Source organism: Enoplosus armatus, chromosome 11 (assembly GCF_043641665.1).
Source record: "Enoplosus armatus isolate fEnoArm2 chromosome 11, fEnoArm2.hap1, whole genome shotgun sequence".
Taxonomy (NCBI): Eukaryota; Metazoa; Chordata; class Actinopteri; order Centrarchiformes; family Enoplosidae; genus Enoplosus; species Enoplosus armatus.
The window spans coordinates 16,071,207-16,092,426 of NC_092190.1; the positions used below are offsets into that span (position 1 = coordinate 16,071,207).

General features: G+C 41.5%; 2 protein-coding genes across 3 annotated transcripts in view; one reads left to right on the top strand and one right to left on the bottom strand.

Annotated features, from left to right (window-relative positions):
• The first annotated feature begins 4,958 nt into the window (after positions 1-4,958).
• On the top strand, positions 4,959-10,705 carry myl1 (myosin, light chain 1, alkali; skeletal, fast). Of its 2 annotated transcripts, none has more exons than XM_070914063.1 (6): positions 4,959-5,161; positions 6,050-6,077; positions 8,052-8,195; positions 9,423-9,596; positions 9,697-9,774; positions 10,144-10,705. In XM_070914063.1, the coding sequence occupies exons 1-6, from the start codon at positions 5,036-5,038 to the stop codon at positions 10,170-10,172; spliced, it is 579 nt and encodes a 192-aa protein (XP_070770164.1). In that variant the 5' UTR covers positions 4,959-5,035; the 3' UTR covers positions 10,173-10,705. The 2 variants fall into 2 exon arrangements, with proteins under 2 accessions (XP_070770164.1, XP_070770165.1); XM_070914064.1 differs by having other exon boundaries at positions 4,959-5,125.
• A 2,007-nt stretch (positions 10,706-12,712) lies between these two features.
• map2 (microtubule-associated protein 2) overlaps positions 12,713-21,220 on the bottom strand; it is a 36,185-nt gene continuing 27,677 nt past the window's right edge. Inside the window, exons 13-17 of the mRNA XM_070914303.1 lie at positions 20,290-20,382; positions 17,531-17,623; positions 15,350-15,431; positions 13,573-13,685; positions 12,713-12,934 (exon numbers count right to left, since the gene is read on the bottom strand). Of these exons, the coding sequence (XP_070770404.1) occupies positions 12,713-12,934; positions 13,573-13,685; positions 15,350-15,431; positions 17,531-17,623; positions 20,290-20,382 (603 nt within the window). The remainder of the gene's footprint in view (positions 12,935-13,572; positions 13,686-15,349; positions 15,432-17,530; positions 17,624-20,289; positions 20,383-21,220) is intronic.

The following is a 21,220-nucleotide window of genomic DNA, read 5'->3' on the forward strand; positions in this document are numbered from 1 at the left end:
AGCCATGGCCCCTGCTCTTAGAAATCCCAAGAAACTTCACACCTCTCTGTGGGAACTATAAATAGGCTCCATCTGTGCCCCAGGCTCAGTTACAGCCTCATTCCTTTTGGCATGGTTGGAGGCCAGGGAAGGAAGCTCTCAGGGTTTGAAAAGGGGGGGGGGGGGTGAACAGAACCAGAGTCCAAACTCTACTCTCTAGAGTCATTACAGATAGCTCTGCTGCATGTTTTGTGGCAAAGGAAGTCCATCGGTGCTCTCTGTCATTTCCTTCCCTACAGCAACCCTCTCCACACTCCCAACTCCCCACGAAATACCAGTGACCTGGGAGCGTCCGCCATCTTTGGAATCTTACACCACACTGCACTCATCGCATTATGTTTTTTCTTCAAGCTCAGGTTCTTCACATTTCATTAATCATGCTTAGCTCCAAGGTTAGGACAGGCGCTGTGTCTTAAAATCACTGCCTCCGTCCGTCATGTCTCCTTCATAGAATCTTAATTGCACAGCTCACAGCTGTTTTAGTCCTGGTGCTGGTAACATGAATGACATTTCCTCTGTTCAGTAAGAGTTCACGTTGGAATCCAAATTAGAAATGCTGTGAACTGAGGGTGAATTTGAGAGATTACTATGGATGCAAAGCAGCAAACAGGCATAAATGCTTCAGATTAAACTGTCAATCCTGGGAGGAGGCAGTTATAGCTCCTGTCCTCAAGCAAACCTGGAGGTGATATCATGAAATTTGTCCCTCCAAGGACAAAGCTAGAGGGTGAGGAGGTGTCACAGAACAGGTAGATTCATACTAGGTTGCAAAAGAATATCCCCAAAAACTCTTCCTCTCACGTCTGTCTATTCTTCAATCTAAATTTAGACAATCCAAGAAAGCTTCAGCAAAAGCTTCAGTCTCTGCTTTATTCAATTAACATATTTTTCATCCCTGTGTGTGAGATCTTGTAGCCCGCAGCATCCCTCTCCGGGCTGCGATATCTCTCCAGACTGCTCATGCAAATGAGGTGAAATGATTTAAATAAAATGAAGTAGCTGGCTAATAATAGTGTTTTGTTTAAATGCATCCCATTCATTCTGTTCCATTTTGTACTCCACTTTGGTTGTTGTTTCCCATTACTGTTTGCCGATGCTTAAACGTCCCAATTATCCCACAGTGATCACTGATGTTTCATCTGATCTTATTCCCATCAGGCTCAAAATGATATTTATGATAATGTTTCAAACGCAGTTGTGTGAGGAGATAGAGGCTGACTAACTTTGTGTATGGAAGGTGTGTCGTTACACAGTGAGCAAGGTGTGCTGAACAAATTGCTTTAATTTCTAGCATTATCTTTTATTAGGCTGCTTGGACTTTTTGCACACAATTTTGTTGGTTCAATTACTCTAAAGGAAAGAATATATGACCGGTTGAATTAGAAAAGGGCTAGAGAACTACACTTTTAGAGCACATGGTGGCCAAGTGGAAGACCAAACTGCCAAAGAATGAACACATGTCAAGTAAAGAATATCAGTAGCGCTGACAGCAGTCATTCATGGTCTTGGCCCTAACTAGGATATTTATATATCAGTATTGTTTGCGCTTGGAAGAAGACACACTAACGGCACTTGCATAACTTATGCATTGTACTCAGTGTTTACTAAGAACACTAGTCTTCATCCTCTCTTTAATACTTATTTTGCATTTTTCATGTAGCTTTATTTTAATATCACTGAGCCATATAACTGGGTCTTTGGCTCTGCCCACTGACTTTAATTTAATGCAGGTTATAGCCATGTCCCCTTTCCATACTACATGTTGTTTTTTATTGAGTTTTAAGGTTTACTAGATGTCACTTTGCACATGCATTGTACAATAAAAATCAAGGAACTAATCCCAGGTGAAGGTGCCCACATTGGAGGTACAGTACTTACAACTTTTTTTTGCCATACTAGCAGCATGGGATGACAAAGTCTCAGTTGGTCCACCACTTTGATCCAGGCTGAAATATCTCAACAGCAACTATTGGATGGATTGACCTGGAATTTTCTGAAGACCTTTATAGTCCCCAGATGATGAATCCTGCAGACTTTGGTGACTTTTCCTCTTGTGGCATCAGGTTGATATTTCAGACATTCATGTTCCTCTCAAGATGAATTGTGATCCTCATCATCAGGTTGAAGTACTTTAGCTTATGACTAAATACCTGCATAATGAATGACATCCCCATCAGCCTCAGCTGTGATTTGTGTTTAGTGCTAATTTGCAAATGTTAGCATGACACACTAAAGTAAGGTGGTGAACATAAACATCAACATGTTAGCATTGGCATTGGCGCATGTTAGCACGCTGACCATAACATTTTGTTCAAAACACCACAGTACCAACAGTAAGTGCAGCCAAACTGAGCTGTGACTGTTGACTTGTAGCCTTGTTTTCTGTTTCCCATACAGGTGATTCTGGTCTGTCAGGAGATCATCAGAAATGCCATGCACTGAACTTTAATTGTGCAGGCAATGAGTGTACTCAAACCTTGTAATCAAAGCTTGAGGAAAGCATTTCTGACAAGAGCTTTAGCAATGTTTACTTGTTTTTGACTGTGCAGATGCTGCACATAACTCAAGATGTTCTCCTGACTAGCAAGACCAGGCTTTACTAAATGAAAACAAAAGACAGAAAACACAGCCTCTTGTGACCCGAGGATCTTTAATTGGAATTTCCTCTTCCCCCTTCCTCACTCTGCTGTTATGGACAGCAGTGGTGGTGGTCACCGTGGGTGGCTTTACTGTGCAGTTTATCTTTGAAAGAGCTAACCTCACATCTCCAGTATGGCTGTCCCGAAGGAGGTGGACACTGATGATGAATAAGTAAAGTGTTACATGTTTAGTCAGAAGGAGGAGATTGTTTATCTTCACTAATGCAATACTTAGAATGACTCAGTAACAGTACACTAACACATGTTGGATAAAAAACAATAATCAGAAACCTAAAATGCCCCTAAATGTCTGATTGCTTGACTTCACATGCTGTATACATATAATTCACATAATGAAACATGTTACCCATGATTGTTAAATTAACTTGAACTTGTTTTTACAAGCCGGCCTGCTATCACATCTTAATAAAGCCCAGCTCCACAATGCTGCTGAATCCATTAAGATGCTATAGTGGAGCTCAGATTGGGCCACAGCACAGGTGCAAGGACTGGGGCAGAGTTTCTATAGGGGGAGGGAGTGAAGGGAAGTCAGACACGGAGAAGGTGCAGCGGGGTGCCGGGGGTGAACCCTGATGACAGCTGAGGGACTGAGGCTTTCTCTGGATTGCCCTTGTGGAGATGGGGTCAGTAAAAGCAAGTGGGGGGATGGGGTGGATGGGGAGGGGGCTGTAGGGTGGAGGAATTTATGCAGCTCCTTCGTCACCAGGCCCATGTTACGGTGGTGGGGGCAGGGCAGGCACCGCTGGCACTGGGAGACAGATATAGACAAGAATTAAGGAGACAGAATGTGCACTCTTAGCCTTGTCTGGGTTACTGGCATCAGCAGCTGAAAGCTCCATCAGATCTCCATCTCCCTGCGCTTTTACGTCACATCCTTCTCAAGAGTGGTGGTGACACCTTCCCCCACCGACACAGAGCCCCAAATTGAACACAGGTGCTGCTTTACCCAATACACATTGTCAGTGACTACGAATAAACAATGGTTCATTATTAGATCTGAAAGACACCACTTCCACCACCTGTCCACCTAAAGCCTGCTTCTTTGACAGTTTCCCAAGTATAAATTTGAACTAGAACTCAGTCATCTTTTCATCTTTTCTTTCTCACAAACTTCCACTTGTATTTATTTTCCTCTTAAGTTTTCCACACTGTTTGGCACTAATATATATTTGAAATGTGTTTCTTTCAGCCTCACTGCAGCCAGATATAAGATGCTCATACTGTGTAAAATATTCAGCCAAATATGTTATGCTCTTATGGATTTGATTACATTAAATGCAGATATTCTAGATATGTTGTGCATCATATGTATACACATTTACCCCAAATTCACCTCGATGTATGATAATTATTTTTGAAAACTCTGGGACATATGCTATATTTTATATAAAGTTCAGTGCAATGCTTGGCTACACACTGGTCGGTAAAGATGGAGCTGTTTATGAGTCCAGCAGAGATGCAGTAAGACATGAGTCACACTCACATCAGTAATAGTATGGTGAATAAAAAAGTGTCTAATCATAATAAGACAAAAACCCACTAAAATCATATTGCCATGTTGACATAACTTCCTCCCTTTTGAAACTGCTTGTGATGAGAGTTTACCCTCAACTACATGTCAGAGCTGCACTGATTGTCCTCAGGACATGACCACAAACACCTTTTCCTTTTCTGGGAAACCCTCCTCGCCTCATTTCCAGTATCTTAGTTCTGAGCATTCTTTGAAACATTAACTTCTACCTGACAGAGGCTGATGTTTACCAGAGTGAGTAAGATGATATGCAACTCCACATTGGATCTGCTCTTCACTTTATGGCGAAGCTCTCTGTCTCTCAGTGCTCAATTTAGGCTTTAATGAGTCCTTTTCCTTGAGAGGCTAGTTGCCGATTAAAGTGTTATTTGCCACATGAATTTATAAAGAGGGCAAAATGGTGCAGATTGTGCGTAATGGCGCGCAACGCTGTGCGTAAAAGTGGAACAGTTGTGTGGAACACCACAGGAAATCGCTTGGCCCCGGATAACCTTTCACACTGTTTCCAATGTTTTCGTTTTAGATTATAGATATATGGCTTAAATAAACCTTCTGGCCCGCAGCCCCTTATTCCATGTTTAGAGAGGACCCCTCCACACACACACACCCCTCCCATCCACTATCCAATCCTTACACGGGGGCAGCGTTGACGGGGGTCAAGAGGAAAAATAGCCTCATATATATACACCCGGGCGGTCATTTCTTGCTCCGAGTCCCCTCCACTCTGTGCTACACTCCTTGTGTTGTCACCAAACCCGGGAATTGTCTGTGCTTCAGGAACGAACTAGTTCTACTATCAGCTGAAATGGCACCCAAGAAGGACGCTAAGGCTCCCGCCAAGAAGGCCGAACCTGCACCAGCACCAGCACCAGCACCCGAGCCAGCACCTGCTCCCGCAGCGCCTCCCGCCGTCGACCTGTCCGCTGTCAAGGTATAATGACCATGAAAGCATGCGTTCTGCTGTGGGGAGGGAGATGGAGATAGGATGATGGCTGCGCTGGAGGAGCTGGGATTTGACTTTTCAGTTCACACTCAGAGTTGCAGGACAGAACTAGACAGACTTTAATGGTTCCCAGAGGGGTCCTTGAGGGAGCTTCAAAGACATGAAGCGATGTTTATTTAATTGTGTTTAATTTCACACATTTGAAGGAGGGACAATGCCAGAATTACTGAGGACTACTTTGATCATAGTTGTCAATGTATGCACATACAAATGCAGCTTAATTGTACATGCATCATAGACAAAAGATTGTGGTGTTGGTGGTTGTGGTCAAAATCGAACAGCAAATAGATTAATGCACATCCGTTTTCACCTTGACATAACTAGCCAAGCACAAAAACAATCCTAACCAAAGTTGACACATTTATACGAACGTTGACTAGTGGATGCACAGTTGATAGGGAGTCAGTGAGAGCAGCAGCAGGTTTAAAGGGACACACTCAGAGTTTTACTGAGGATTGAGGAGAACGACTAGAACCATGGATAGCTCACCATGCCTAAGACCACGCCCCCTGGCCCTCAGGATTGGACTAACAGAGTGGTGACTAATGTGTGATGGCAGTGCAGAGTGACACCAAATGTGGACATGTTAATGTAGCTAAAGATGGACCTCCACAGATCGGGTGCCAACATGTGAAGTTAAATTTGGCAAAGAGACAAATCTAATCCCTGCGTAGACCTGATTAATTAGTCCAGATTAAATGGAAATGCCTGGCGATGCTGGCCTTTTGGTTAAAAGTGGTTGTGTTGTTGATGCAATGGCATGTCGAAGCATTTGTATGTTTTATATTAATATGGCTGCTTTGTATTGGCTTCTAGGTGGAATTCAGCCCAGACCAGATTGAAGGTAAGTACACCTACAACCATGTGATACCATGTGAAAAAGAAAAACATTTGAGTAAAACAATGTAGAGTACTTTGGCGCTCCTTTAAAACATTCGCTCTATGCCAACCTGCAGTAGATTTGTTACTGGGTCTTAAAGTGTTCATGACAGATGGTCACCTCAGTCATTTTCGTGTTTTTCACCATCCTTGACAGCAGCAGGTGTCTTGTGAAATCTGATAGTGGCTGTGAAGCTAAGAAACCATTAAAGTGTCCAGTAGATTTGAAGTGAACTTTAAAACATCACAAAACTAAAAAGTGTGGTTTCAGCAGCATGGCCAAAGCAAATAAAAACCTGAATGTTACATCGCAAAGAAAGCATCCACAACGTGGTGGTCTTTCAAACAAATTCATACTTTGAGAGCAGCGAGGTGCAGATCAGTGTGAGCATCAACGCCATTAAAATTCAAACACAGCTCTCCTCCTGTACACCGTGCTTTGTTCACCAAATGTTTTCAGCTATCTTGCCTTTATCAGGGTGTCTTTTACACAAAATCATAGTTTCTTGGCTAAATGTATTGCTAGTTTCATATATATATATAAATATATATATATAAATAAAAGAAAGAATGTACACATCAAGTGAATGTCAGCTGTTGTCTATGCAACATTTTGCAAGTAATAGTGTATAAAAAAGCAGTGTATTGTGCATCCAGGGCTAAACATCTGCAGGCCTTCAAACAAACACGCTGATTGTACTAATCATCGCCTTCAACTGCAGCAGCTAAAACAAATACAGTGAATTAGCTGGTTCCAGGTTAAAATGGCATTCAGATTGTATCACATATTGACCAAAGCCAGAGATCACTGATGTAGAGGGCTTCATATAATGTCACAAATCAATCCAGCCAATCCCCATGTCCTGATATTAACTGTAGATTGTTTACTGGGCCCTTGTTGGTGACATGGGACTCTGTCACTGGATCAGGGACCATGTGCCAAGACCCTATACATATTTTCATAGCAGTCACAAAATGTGGCAGCTCTTTTCAGGAATTACAGAAGGATAGTTTAGAAGAATAGTTAAATGATAGTGTAGTGTTGGACAGAAAGAAACTCTGTGCTATTGGTCACTTCTGACCCTGGACTGGACACAGACCTGTCGTCTGACCAGCTGCTAGTTACACTGTAGTCAGCATTCCCTACTTTTACTCAGCTCACCCACAGAGGGCCTTGCCTTTAAAAGGAGGGGGCTCATATTCTCAGCTATGTTTATCAATTCCAAGGTGGTCTTTTAAAAGAGCCCGAGGCCCTGCTGAGAGAGAGAGAGAGAGAGAGAGAGAGAGAGAGAGAGAGAGAGAGCTGAGATAGAAATAGTATGAAGGGTGACGGAGCTCGACAGGAGTCAGTCCATACAGCCCATAATACCTCAACCGATAAAGTAGTCTTGCCCTTGTTTCCCATGTCAGTTTGTAGGGGAGCTGCCTTGTCACAGCTACACTCGGTGAAAGGCAAACAACTGTCTCCAATTGTGGGAAAAATGCATATTTTAAAACATACAAATAAAAAAAACACACAAATAATTGGAAGCCAAGTTTATGCTATTAAATGTAAAATGCTGTTTTGCCACTAAATAGAGCCACTGTTGGTTCTAGTGTTATATTTGGGACTGCAGATGAAACTCTTGTACAGTCTACAAGAATCTAATAAAATGAATACACCAAAATAATAATTGATAATAATAATTCCTTTTATTCCTTTTAAAATTATAACAATTGTTTTAATTTAACACTATATTTTATAACACTACAAATAAAAAAATATTTAAAAAAAATTTCTACAGGAACTATCATTTTCTGAAGGAATCACTGTAGTTACCACAGCAGATGAATAGTCCCTCAAGCATTATGCATTCATTGCCGAACTCCTTACATACACAAATATGAACATATTGGACTCATTAAGGTGATGATATCCTCTTCTCCCTCCACTCTGCAGACTACAGGGAGGCCTTTGGTCTGTTCGACAGGGTGGGTGACAACAAGGTGGCTTACAACCAAATTGCCGACATCATGCGTGCTCTGGGACAGAACCCCACCAACAAGGAAGTGACCAGACTGCTGGGAAACCCCTCCACTGACGGTAAGAGATATATTTAGATTTAGGTGATTATGGTAGGGATTTATAGATTTAAAGTTTTGCTTTATTGTTTTCATGGAAACGACAAGACAAGAGATAACAGCAGTTGACAAACGTTTATAGATTTAAACTTTTAAAGACACTTTTGGATGTTTCGTGCTATTTATTATATTTGAATTGGATAATTTCATTGAATTCTTAAAAAATGCAAGTATTCAGTATTTCCCAAATAATTTAATTCTTCTTGGACTGAAATGCTACTGCAGACTGCTGGACATACAAGATACTTCTTCTAGTCCTCTTAATCATAACAATAAAATTGATGGTCTGCAGTGTCTGTACTAGTCATTACTAGTAGCACTTTCAAATAAACATTGTTATAACTGATTAGTAATTTGTCTGAGATGATGTCTAGAGTATGTGTGGTGACCAGTAATGGTGTGTTTGAAGAATAGAGTGCAACTTTAAAGTGGGTATGGATTAGGAGGAAGAACTTATCTGCATCTGCTTTGTGGCTGGAATCAGTAATGTTCAATCAAATCAGCTGTTTCCTCTCTTTTGGAAGCAATCTGCTCATAAAAAAAGTGTTATAAAGAGTACACATGGAGCAGATCTGTCACAAAATGTCTCAGAAATTAAGAAAATGGACAAAATCTCCACACACAGTTGGGTGTGGTCTCAACTGTCCACATCCTACTTGGAAGGTTAGTGAGGTCAGACATGCAACAAATCTGAATCTTTCAGCCCTTAGAGGTCAGTGCAACAATGGTCTGGCGTTGCTCTGTATATTTTGGTAAGGTTTTCAATCACACATACTGCTTGGTAATATCATAAAAAAGCAGGCAGTTGTACTTTTGATGCGTGCCTCTGATCCAGTCTGCGCAGACAGGTGATGACGCAGCTGTGAATCTCTGTAACCTTTAAACCAAAATAGTACAGTGATGCTCAATCATTGCTGACAGAAGCAGTCCTGCACCTCACTCTGCACTGCGGCACAGTTAAGACTGTAGCAAGTCTGCGAGATACCGGCTAGGATTATACGTGAAAAATAAAGTAAACAAAACATGTATCTGTCCAAGATGGCACTTTGTCAGAAAGGTGGAGATATATTATTGATGCTGAAAATGTGCTGACATGGGTTTTGTCCACCTGGTACCTGTAGTCTCAAACCTGCCAGGCTTGTTCACCTCTGGATGGAACTGACTGTCATTTCTGTCTCCTTTCATGCAGACATGGCCAGCAAGAGAGTAGAGTTCGAGGGCTTCCTGCCCATGCTCCAGACCATCATCAACAGCCCAAACAAGGCCGGATTCGAGGACTACGTTGAGGGTCTGCGCGTCTTCGACAAGGAGGGCAACGGCACAGTGATGGGTGCTGAGCTGCGTATTGTTCTGTCAACACTGGGTGAGTCAGGCCAGAGCACTGGTGTGTCTCTCCGTGTATGTGTGTCACTATGTGTGTGTGTGTGTTATTGATACTGGTTGTCCTCTGCCTCCCCCTACAGGAGAGAAGATGACTGAGCCTGAGATTGATTCTCTCATGGCAGGACAGGAGGACGAGAACGGCTGTGTCAACTATGAGGGTGAGCCACAAATTTCAACATCATGACAAGTAATATAAGCTGATGTGACAATAATCTATATTCTATTATTTAATATATTAAATCATTATTGACAATAATTCTTATATCATTTTAAAATGGCACTGCAACATTTTTACCCTTGAAGTTCAGTTTTCTTGAACAATATTTTTTGTATGATGCATAAACCAGACCAAACACATTTTACTGTGTTGTAGTCAATATCTCAACTGCTTTATGTCATTCATAGCTGTACATTTCAAGTCTAACAAATCCTTAAACTGACTTTATTGTATTATTTACTTATTCTTCTCCTCACTCATTGTCCCTCTCTCCTGTCCTCTCTGTGTCCTGCCTGGTCTTCATCTGCAGCCTTTGTCAAGCACATCATGTCTGTGTAAGGACCCTGCCACTGCGGTGGTGAGCATCGTATATGTGCAGACCCCATGGTGTCGCGACATCCACTCACTGTTTCCTGTACCACCTGAGGAAGCAGGGGGAACAAAGGACTATGAGATGTCATTTCCTGAACCCTTCTTTTGTTTTGTTCTAACCTTTTTTTTTTCCTTTTGTCCAACTGGTGCTTTTTTTTTCTCCTCCGTCTCCTCCTCCTCCTCCTCCTGCTGTTGGGGAAGCCGTCCTGATTTTCCACAAGGTCTTTCTCTCCTCATTTTCACCCAAGTCCCACTGTCTCATCTGTTTTTTTTTTATCATCACTGGTTTTCACAGTGGAACAGTGATGGAGGGGAAGGTGGGATAAAGATGACCATCCCTCCCCGTCACTTACTGTCAGGATGGCTCTCTATCTGCCAGTGAAGTGACTGGTTTGGCCCAGGACTGGCCATCAAAATGAATCCACTCCTCATCCAACCCATCCCTAGGTCTTAACTTATTGTTTCCTCTGCCATTTCACAATAAACTTTTAACAAACTCCCATTTTATTTCCAAATATTTGACTCTATTTATTTGATGCAAATCATTTGCATAATTGAATTCAGCCATGTTAAAAGAAAAGGGTGACATTTTTGGAAATATGCTTATTCGCTTTCTTGAAGGGAGCTGAAGAGTTGAAGATTGATACCACTCTCATGTCAGTCCATCAAATAAGAAGCCACACCTAGCAGTCAATTAACCACTACTTTTTTGCTGTTATGCTAAGCTAAGCTAAACATCTGCTGGCAGTAACTTCATATTTTCCATGCAAATTTGAGAGTGGCAACGATCTTCCAACTTTCAAAAAGGAAGCAATTAATCATATTTACAAAAATGTCAAACTACTGACTGTTAATTGTATATCTTGTAATCTGAATAGAAGACAGTACTCCGGTATCACTTTTTGTCCTTTTTATTGTCATTAATTATTGTAATTGGTGTCATATCAACAAGAAAAAAACTGCGTACATCTACTTGACCTTTTAAATACATTTACAGTTGCTGTAGGGTGGAGCAGGAGGTGGGAAGGGGTCACATGGAGATGGGGTATGCAGAAAAAACACAGAAGCAAACAAACAGTCGCAGGTGAGGGCAGTAATTAGGCAGGAGGCAGGATATACCACAAATGGCGTCTGAAAAAGAAACTAGATCACCCAAACACTTTTTCCTAACAGATGGAACAGGATCCGAGTTCCCTCGGCTGTTTTATTTTTCTTCATGAATTGTCTTTTTAATGGATTTTTCAAAATATTTTTTTTTCCACTTTCGTCTCCCACATATTGCAACAAAAACATCCAGATACGGTAGCATACGTCGTAAAACGGCATGGGATCTGCACCAAAACGCACACACACAGACAGATTTCAGAGTAGCTGCATCTTCTGCTAAATATCAGGGCGCATTTGTAGCGTCTTCCTCTGTGGTTCAGACAACCGGCAGTCCTGACGAGGGCAACATCAGCCTGTGAGAGCGGAGGAACGTCTGTAACTGTTCATTCATGTGAGCTGAATATCTGCAGCTGCAAAGACCTTTAGCTGTTTCCTGTTTGGATGGAGGTTTGTTGAGCTCCGGTGTTTACAGGCGTCTATATTTACTACTGAGCCGGTGCAAGTGTGTGATGCTCCTCAACAGGACTGAGATGCATTCCTTAGCAACACCAAATCAGCTGACTGACACTGTCACCAAGCATTACACTGTAAACAACTAATAACTACAAAACATGAACTTGTTTAATCTTTATCCAATAATTGAGGAAATAACTTACTAAAATCATTTTTTAGATTACAAAATAGCCTCTTTTAATATTAGAATCAATACATGCTTGTCATAACATGACCTAGTTCTTGCAGTAATGCAATTTTACAGGTATTATTTTATAGCCATATTGTCACTTCCTTTTAAAATGTTTTTAGGACATGTAGATGGCAAAGAACTTGTATTTTTTTTTTACATGTTTCTGTATATATATTTGTTAAATATATTATATATTGGATGACAAGAATGACTTGCAGTAAGGATGCTTGGTTTGTTAGGGAGGTTTGGCGTCCATGCACGTTTACTGAGCAAGAACAACACGTGCTGCATGGTGTGCTGGCCACATTACTTCTTATTTAATGTAGAAAAAAGGCTGTAGCTTCTTCAAAACACTGATCCAGAACCAGTCAAGCCAATACCTGGTCCCCAGTTTGTATATACCAGTTAATCTAGGACCAGTGCTGAGACTGAACTATTCTATGCAACATCATTCAAAAAGAGAGAGGCCCACAAAAGGAATCAGAAATAGCACATATTTGGGTTTAAAATATACAGGAAATAAAGATGACCGAAGTACAGTAGCTCCTAATTCGAGTCTCTACTTAGAGTTGAGTGATGGATCTTGAAGTGGAGATGTTTAGAGGCTGTGGTTTAGCTGAGGTTGGCCTCAGGGTGGCAGGAGAGGGCAGAAAAGTTTGAAGGGATCAGGGCGTGGATGTCCGGGATGCAGAGTAAGAATCCAGAGATCCAGTTTTCACAAACCCTGCTTGGCCAGAGCTGCGGTGACATCCTCGGCCAGGGTTGCTAACTGCGGTGACTCCAACATGTTGAGACTGCCGGAGGATGATAGGTGGCTCTCCCTTTGGCGGTGGGGAGACACAGAGCCGGACAGGCCCGGCGACTGGACGACGATATCAGCTCCATGGTCCACTCTTGCCTTGGCCTGGTCGCGAAACATCAACCTGTGGCTCTCAATCTGACGTGAGAGGTGGACGGGGAAGAAGAAATACATCATTTTCATATCATGTAGAATGAAAATAGTTATATACATCTTTGTGAGTCAGCTTTAGAACAACTGCAAACAGAAAAACTCCTGTTCCAGGCTGTTGCTCTTTGTCCTGTGTTGACTTCAGACTGAATACTTGAAGAACACAACTTGGGGTTAGTTTGGCTTAAGCTCTACATTATTTATTGATACTATACCTTTACTGCTACCCTCACAGGCAGATAAAGGAATACAACAAGTTTTTGGAAGATTGGCTTGTTGGAAACAAACTTTTTTTATGTATATTACACGTGAACTGAATCAACTTTTATTAAAACTTCACCAGTCTTACCCTACAGTATATCAGACTATGCATCTCTCTGTTAAGATCACAGTAATGTTTATAGACACACGGATGATTGTTCTGTCTACATTCTCTTCACTTTACAGGTAAATTCAAAAACTAAGTCTGCACATCATGACTTGTACAGGGAATTAACAATCAAAAAAGAAGGAATAATTTAAAGTGTTTTTTACAAGAGTTTCTATAAAAATTGAGTAGTAAGACAATCTCTCAAAAACTTGTTTTCCTTTAAATCATGGATCAGAAGCATAGAGCTGACACTCACCATAACATGGCCTCCACCAGGAATGTGGTGAGCATTATCCAGGGAACCCACCTTGGCTTGGGCTTTGTCTTTAAAGTCCAACTTCACAGTCTCTATACGCACGTTACCGCCCCCTGGGGAGAAGTAAAGGAAGAGTAAAAATTGTACAGAGAAAACTGAGACGTCCACATTATGGTAACAACTCACTATCTGTTGAAACAGATTTCATTGGGAAAGTGAATTTGTAATACTTCAGTGAAAGAGCATGCATGCTCAGCAAGCCCTCAGTGAGCAAAAGGACCAGCAGGTGGAGCTGCAGGACCTGAGGCAGTCATCACGACCATCTGGGAGGGGGAGAGGGAGTTTCCACACCTCACACCTCACAGAAAAACAGCACTGGACCCCCTGTCTTACAACAGTATTGACTTAAAGGTCATGCAGATTTGGTTTAATTTGCAAATATTTTGACTTATCTGCCACTGAGGGTCCTACCACCGCCTCAACACAGTGGAGGTAAATAGAATGTAATTTATGGCTTCCCAAAAACAATCCCCCTATTATTTTTCATTATTACTATTATTATTATTAAGAGTGTCCTGAGACCTTCCTTACCCTAACCCAATGAAAGTCTGAGGACTGAAACATCATTAATAAAGTGAGTATGTGTCTTTGGTTCTTTCACTGTCACTGAATGAAAAACCTTAAATTGGATGTATAACCCTCTCCAGGTTTGACCCAGTCCAGTTCACCAACAATTCATCGACATCCTGCTCCACACTCACACACTCAGGGTAGAAACACACAGAACACAGAGAGGCCGCCAGGAATCACAACACCTCCCACACTCGGCCGCCTGTGGACAGATCCATCGAGCTGTCAATCCAAATGTAGCTTACTGCTTTCTACCACAGATCAGCGCCAGAGCTTCATCTAACTGGATTGTTATTTTAGGAGTTGAATATATAAACTGCAAATTACATTAAATTGCACTTTATTGCCAGTTTACAAACAGCTACAGTGCAATACATTTACCTATGTCTCACAGGTAAACAAGTCTCAGAGCACATAACCTGTGGGACTCCTTGGCCTCATTTACACCTGGTGTTAACATGTGACTTGTATTTGGATACATTATCTGGACAGTGACATATGATTCACTGGCATTTGAATTTACAAATTTAGCATTTTTCTTAAGTTGGTCACGTCTAATGGTTTGCATTTGCACCTGGCTGAGGTCCTGTCACAATGCTGATCTGATCGCATTCCTATCACAATGCGTTCTGCATGCTTTTATTTTTCTTCAACATGGATTTGTCCTTATTCCAGATACGATATCCAGGTACAGATCACATGTCAATGCTAGGTCTAGATGGGGTCCTTGAGAGGGATCTAATGTAATACTACCAGACGGATGTCAAGCTGCAATTTCCTGCAGGTCATAGGTGAACACTTCTTGCCTTCCTCTGGCTGCTGGCTATCCTATAGTGCTCCTTGCCAAGGATTCACTGCTTCTCACAAGAAAAGAATGGTAGTTCAGCCCAGTTCTCCTAATTACGTGTTTTTTTCACACAGGAGCTGCCCGATACAACCACAGTCTGAACTGAATAGCTCATGTAAGATACATTGCTCAAGTGCTAAAGAGAGCTGGACATCCCCCATATCATTTTATATAGCAAGGTTAGAGATTGCATCGGTGACCTTCTGCTCACAAGTATGCTACTCTAACCTTTATTCCACCGCTGCCACCCCCCAGTGTCACCCCCCAGTTCCCCCTAAACAAGTACAGGCTGACTGTTACCTGGCCGATGATGGATGTTGTCTAGAGAGCCACACTTGGAGGTCACGTGGCTCAAGTCAATCTTCTTGTTCTGTATCTGCACCTGCAAGAAGCAAAGTCAGGAAGAGACAAGGTCAGTGCTTACACTTCACAATGAGGTTATAAACTCCCACTGACCTCAAATGATCACATAGAAGATCCAAATAGCATCTGCCCTTTTCTGAATGATAGGGAAGGATATAGTTTATCTGATCTATACTAAACTGCTGTTGGAAGAAAATCATTGGGTATCAACTGAGAATTAAAGGCTGTTTTCCACATTCCAACACAGTGGAATCTAATTCAATGTAATTATGAGAAAACATGAGTGAGGAAGCACAAGAGCAGAATACCAGAGACTATTAAATAACAGTCCTTGTGTTCTGTTGTGCCAGAGAAATGCTGGTGTCTGTTTAAGTAACCGAACCAAGATTGCAATTGTGGATCTTGAGCTAAAAATGTTTTGGCACATTCAGGAAACCTGTCAAATATGCACCATAACAGTGAGGATCCACTGTAAGGTAGTGTAAGTGGCCACAGGCGGAGAGGAGATAAGGATATGTGGTTATGTGACACACCCTGGGGATCTGAAGAGAAAACCACAGAGAGATATGTGAGGAGTGAACCGATGAGACAGCAAACAGAGCGGAGCTATTGAGGTTTAGACACAGCACAATGAACAAGAAGAGATACACCACGCCCTGGGATGAATCGCCTATGGTCAGCAATCATTTTGCCAAGTCACAGATTTACTTGATATGTCTTTTGTAACCAATGATTTGGCGTTCATTTTTGTCTGCTTTCTTACAGAGCCTGAGAGAGAAAAAAGGACAGGAAAAGTCAGACAATGATGAACAACGCAGGTCGTGAGCCACGTTACAAACCACAGCACCATGAGCACAAAGTACAGTATGCTCCTTAGCCTGTTCGTGTAGCCGGAATCCCTCACACATGCATAACAATAGCATAGATAAACAGCATGAGTTTAAAGTTGGAGATGAGATGTGGTTTGTGTCGGCGTGGGTGATCAGGCTACAGGTTGCTCATCTCACAAGCGAACACATCTTTATGAAATTTGTAATGTTGGGATCTTTTTCATCCCTATGGCCATGTTCACATTATTTACTGAGAACACACAACATTTGATGATCTTTGTTTTTTTTTGCATAATTTATAAAATAACAGTCTTGTTTTGGTACTACAGGTTGACAGGAAGGGAGAGGTCCATATTTAACAACAAATATAGGTTTGCATTATAAAACATTAGCATCTAATAAGAGGTAACTACATCTTGAATACCCATTAGTGATGTAATATGATATCCAACTTCAGTTATTTTTACTTATTCAAAAGAGATGGAGTGTTTGGATGAGAAACCTCCACTACAAAAACATCAGGTTTTCTTCATTAAATCATAGACTTCATTCAGACTCATCTGATTTACACAGAATGTGTTAAAGGCTCTCCAACTGGCAATTCGGGGCCATAAGTTTGTGAACCAAGGCACTGGGTGCAAACAGAGTTTACTGTGCAAAAACAAATCTCATTGTGCAGACTTCTGTGTATAGATGTATATATACAGCAACCAAAATCCTTATCAGTTTACTGTCTGAATGCAATCAGTAATCTGATTACATCTCAACACTGAACTATACCTAAAGCTGTGGGGATCCACTCAAGTGATCGGTCCATTCAACAACTCCTTCCCTTGTTACTTGCCCAGTTCAGCCTTCATGTGCTTGCTAATAAAAACCTTCTGACTAATGTATAATAGAAAAAGGTGAAAAAACACAAGCAAAACATGAATAAAAGGTGTTTGTCGTTTAGGCCCTTGTGTGCAAAATTGTGCCTGTACAAAAGTATACAGTAGCCCTCACAGGCTGCTACAGTCCTGAATGTTATCAAGTGCTGGAGGAGGAGACATTCAGCCTTTAGTATCGTAATTTCCTCGCAGGACACAAACCACTACTGAAGAATGTCATGTGGATCAAGAGCAGTCAGGTAAAGAGTACCAGCCCTGCTGCCTTAATGAGTGAGTGACTTAATGAACTGGGAAACTGTAAAGCCAGGTGGAAAAGGAAAAATGAAACACTGGGGAAAAAAAACAGCACAACACAACAGAGAAATAACACTGAGACGATGGACTTGCGGCACAAGACTCACGTTTCCACCTCCTGCCGAGTAGCCCCGCCTGTCCAAGGACCCACACCTAGACTGAACATGGCTATAGTCCAGCTTAACACTGGGGATGAGAACCTGCAGGGGCGGAGGTGAGGAATGAGGTGGGAAAAGGCTTGGGCTTTCTGGCATGGCACTTCATCGTAAACAGTTAGTATTCTCCCTCTGTTTGAATATTCTGTCATAGACATCTGAGTTTGTTTGACTGTAACGTAGACAGTGATATTTGACCTGGTGGTTCCCCTGTTACTCTGGACAAACATCATTCAGTGGATGCAATGACTCTGAACTCTTAGGCAAGACAGACTCATCTCACTACACATCTCCCAGCATGAGCTTTGACCCTTTGTGTCAGCCTAATGTACCAAACCTGACCTTAGTTTCTGGCTACGTCTGGTGACTCCTCGAGAGGATCATCTTTACTCTAGACTCGCTTTGAGAAATCAACATTACATACTTTAAAACGCTGGATTCCTTGCAACAAACGGTGCTAAACTTTCCAATTGAAGTCAAAACGAGTTAGTGTGCATTTCAGCCACAGGAGGATTTGTAGATAGTAAATGGCTCAGGGTATCAAGAAGTTTGGAGATTTCCCTGCCATTAATTTGACTGTGAGTCCATATAGGAATGCAAAACCTTCAGGAAATCCTGACATCACACTGTGTCACCAGAAGAGACAACTCCTCAAGGACATACTTGAGTTTGAGCTTGAATTTCCTTTATGGTTTTACACTTCCTGCGTTCAGACTCAAGATGCAAGTAGATGCAAAATAAAAGCAGTGAACTCTTGAGATCTCTAGGTTAGGCAAGGATGATAAAATATGAGTGTGCTGTGATGGTAAATGGCTCTCTGTAGCTGCAAGGAGAGAAAGCAGGAGTGAGATGAAGACACAGCAGAGTCGATACAGTACATAGCCCTAACAATAAGTACATTTTACCCAGCAGCACAGTAAAAGCAATGGGAACTACCATGGATAGGAAAAAGACACACATACTGTACATATTCAACACATGTTGTGGAGAAAGGAGAAAGAGTTCTAAAGGAGAGGAGAGGAGAGGAGAGGAGAGACCATGCGGAGATAACCTGAATGGACCAAAGCAGTACTTTAAAATGCTTTGAAATACTGTAACACGCAGTTTAAGAATATGCAAAAGGCTCACTCAATGCTCGAAACACTACTGTAAGAATGTTCAACAACATAAGTATAGAATGAGAGTACATATATTCCTCTTATATATGTAGGTGTATATGACATTGTATACTAGACGCACATATGACAAACAAGAAGAGGTAGTTTTGAACGAGGGGGCTGTTCAGCAAGAGTTTGTTAGTGGTTAACTGAGCATGCATTCATTCCCCAAATAGCACATTGTTTACTGTTGTTGCCTTCCCTTGAGTGAGCCACATCGTGACAACATTTCTAATAAGTGAGCCTTTCTGGTCTTAAGTAAGAGAACAAAGACAGGAATAAACTGTAGTTGAAATGCAACCGTCCTCTCAACCAATAAAACAGTGTTGCCATAAAAAACTCCCTCAGTTTGAGTTGATAATAGTATACTCCACTGAATGTTAGCGTCAGTAAAAATGAAGCTTTACATGACCATTTTTTGAGCCGTTTCTTTTCCAGAGAAATGCTCCTCTTTATGAGGAGAACTGATGTTTTATCATCTGTTGCTAATTAAAATAATATAAATGCTTAAGGCCTTTCTTTCTTTTGACTAGAACCTGTCGAACCACGACGGCAGAAGATTCACACGTTTAACTTCACAAAATTTAAACAAAAATGACGTTCAGACATATAAAACCTCACATTGCTGTGAAATGTGAGACACACTTGATGCTAGAAGAAAGCATTTGTCCCTTGCTGGTAGGGAGAAAAAATAAAGGAACAAGGGAGATGAAACCAACATCCAGAGTCAATTTTACACCAGTGAAAATGAATGGAAATCAGAGCCATCACCAGTGAAGGGAGAAGCTAGAATTTTTAAGGTATTTAACTCAGTGGTAGGGCCACTACTAGTCTCAGGACACTGAGAACTAACTACCAAACACAAGACAAGACCCAATATGTACAATATTAAACAATCAAATGGGAAACTAACCAAAGGAAATGTATGACATTTCTGTAGGTAACATTTCCTTCCTATTTAGCCTTAGTTGTTAGATGGAGCTGGTAGTAACTAGCTCAAGGACATTTGAGCACGGCAGACATTTGCCAGCATACGGCTTTGGTCATCTGGCCCTCTCTAACCATGAGGCCACCTTGGTGCCAAAAAAGTTGGGTTATTTTGAGTTTTATGGCACTGCTCTCACAGCAAGAAGGTGGCTGAAACCAGGAGCTCTCAGACCAGTTGCTATGTTTTTATTTGCAGCTCATGTGTACACAAGTAAAATATAATGCTTTAAAGAACAATTGTAAAGCTAAACTTTAAAAGCGAACAGCGAACGTGTGGAAAGGGAGACAATGAATTACATATGAGGTTCAAGGGTGAGAATCAAACTACAGGGGAAAAACAGGGAGTGCAGGTAAGAGACAAACTAAGGTACTATGATACTAGACCATCAAGCTACAGTAGCCATGTATCCAGATTTGCACAGCACAACAAAAAGCAACTTGTTGCATGTCACTTAACTGGACTGAAATATACAGTTAGAACAAACTAGAATTAAATGAATGTCTTCACCCTCCTCCTCCATCAAAGGATCAAGAGGGAGGAGAACATCATGATAGAAGGGTACATACATTTCCTCCACGGGGAGAGGGCTTCAGATTATCCTTGGAGTTGCATTTTGGCAGTACGGGACTGAAGTCCAGCTTCTTGTTTAAAATATGAATCTATGGAGAAATACAGAGATAGTATGGGCCTTTTACATGGTGGATGGGAATGAATGCTTGTCATAACACCACTGGGAAGAGAGACTATAGAAGATATACAGTATATGTTGCATGTTTACTGTATGTATGAGTGCATTAGTAAGACCTCTTGAATTTAAACATGTATGAGCACCTAAAAATGTTATTAAGTCTAACCCACAGAGAAGGAGCTCTGATTGGCTTGATCCCACACATGACTCCTGGCCAAACAGCTCCTGCTGCTGCTCAGTGGGTTGGACTTCACTTGATATTTAAAATTCAAATAATTATTAATTGGTAAATTAAATCATTTCATTTAAGGTTAAGACTTTATTAATGCCCCATTAGAATGCAAATGTAATCAATCAAGAATAGTCTTTCTAATTTATCTATGCATTAATTGATTCAAACTAAACACTGTTAAAGTTTTTAATTATTTCAGCGGCACACTCTAATGCAGGCTCTATAAAACACATGGTGCTATAATTAACAGTGCTGAGGTGTACCAGCAGGTCTTGGGTCCAGGTCACACTGTGTGCCGCTGACAGACACAGAGTAACAGAGATGAGTCGCAGCACTGACTTCCAGATCCAAGAGGCCCTGTGTTTGGTCTCTGTTGGCATATTTTGGTCCTTGTGCTTCTATGAGGACAATCATTGGACAGATCAGTGACCAGGCTGAGGCCTGCTATGGGCTGGGAGCGGTGGGGAGGCACACTACAGCTGCCTGGAAATTTTAACTACTTGGACCATGGAGCTGCTAGGAGCTACTAAAGGTCAGGAGAGTATATTGGGATTACCACCCTGCCATCCTTACACAT

Bases quoted from the DNA above. Each gene is read 5' to 3' on its own strand.
- myl1 (XM_070914063.1), top strand. From the start codon at position 5,036: ATGGCACCCAAGAAGGACGCTAAGGCTCCCGCCAAGAAGGCCGAACCT. The intron at 6,078-8,051 runs GTAAGTACACCT...TCCACTCTGCAG, and splicing joins CAGCCCAGACCAGATTGAAG to ACTACAGGGAGGCCTTTGGT. The intron at 8,196-9,422 runs GTAAGAGATATA...CCTTTCATGCAG, and splicing joins GGGAAACCCCTCCACTGACG to ACATGGCCAGCAAGAGAGTA.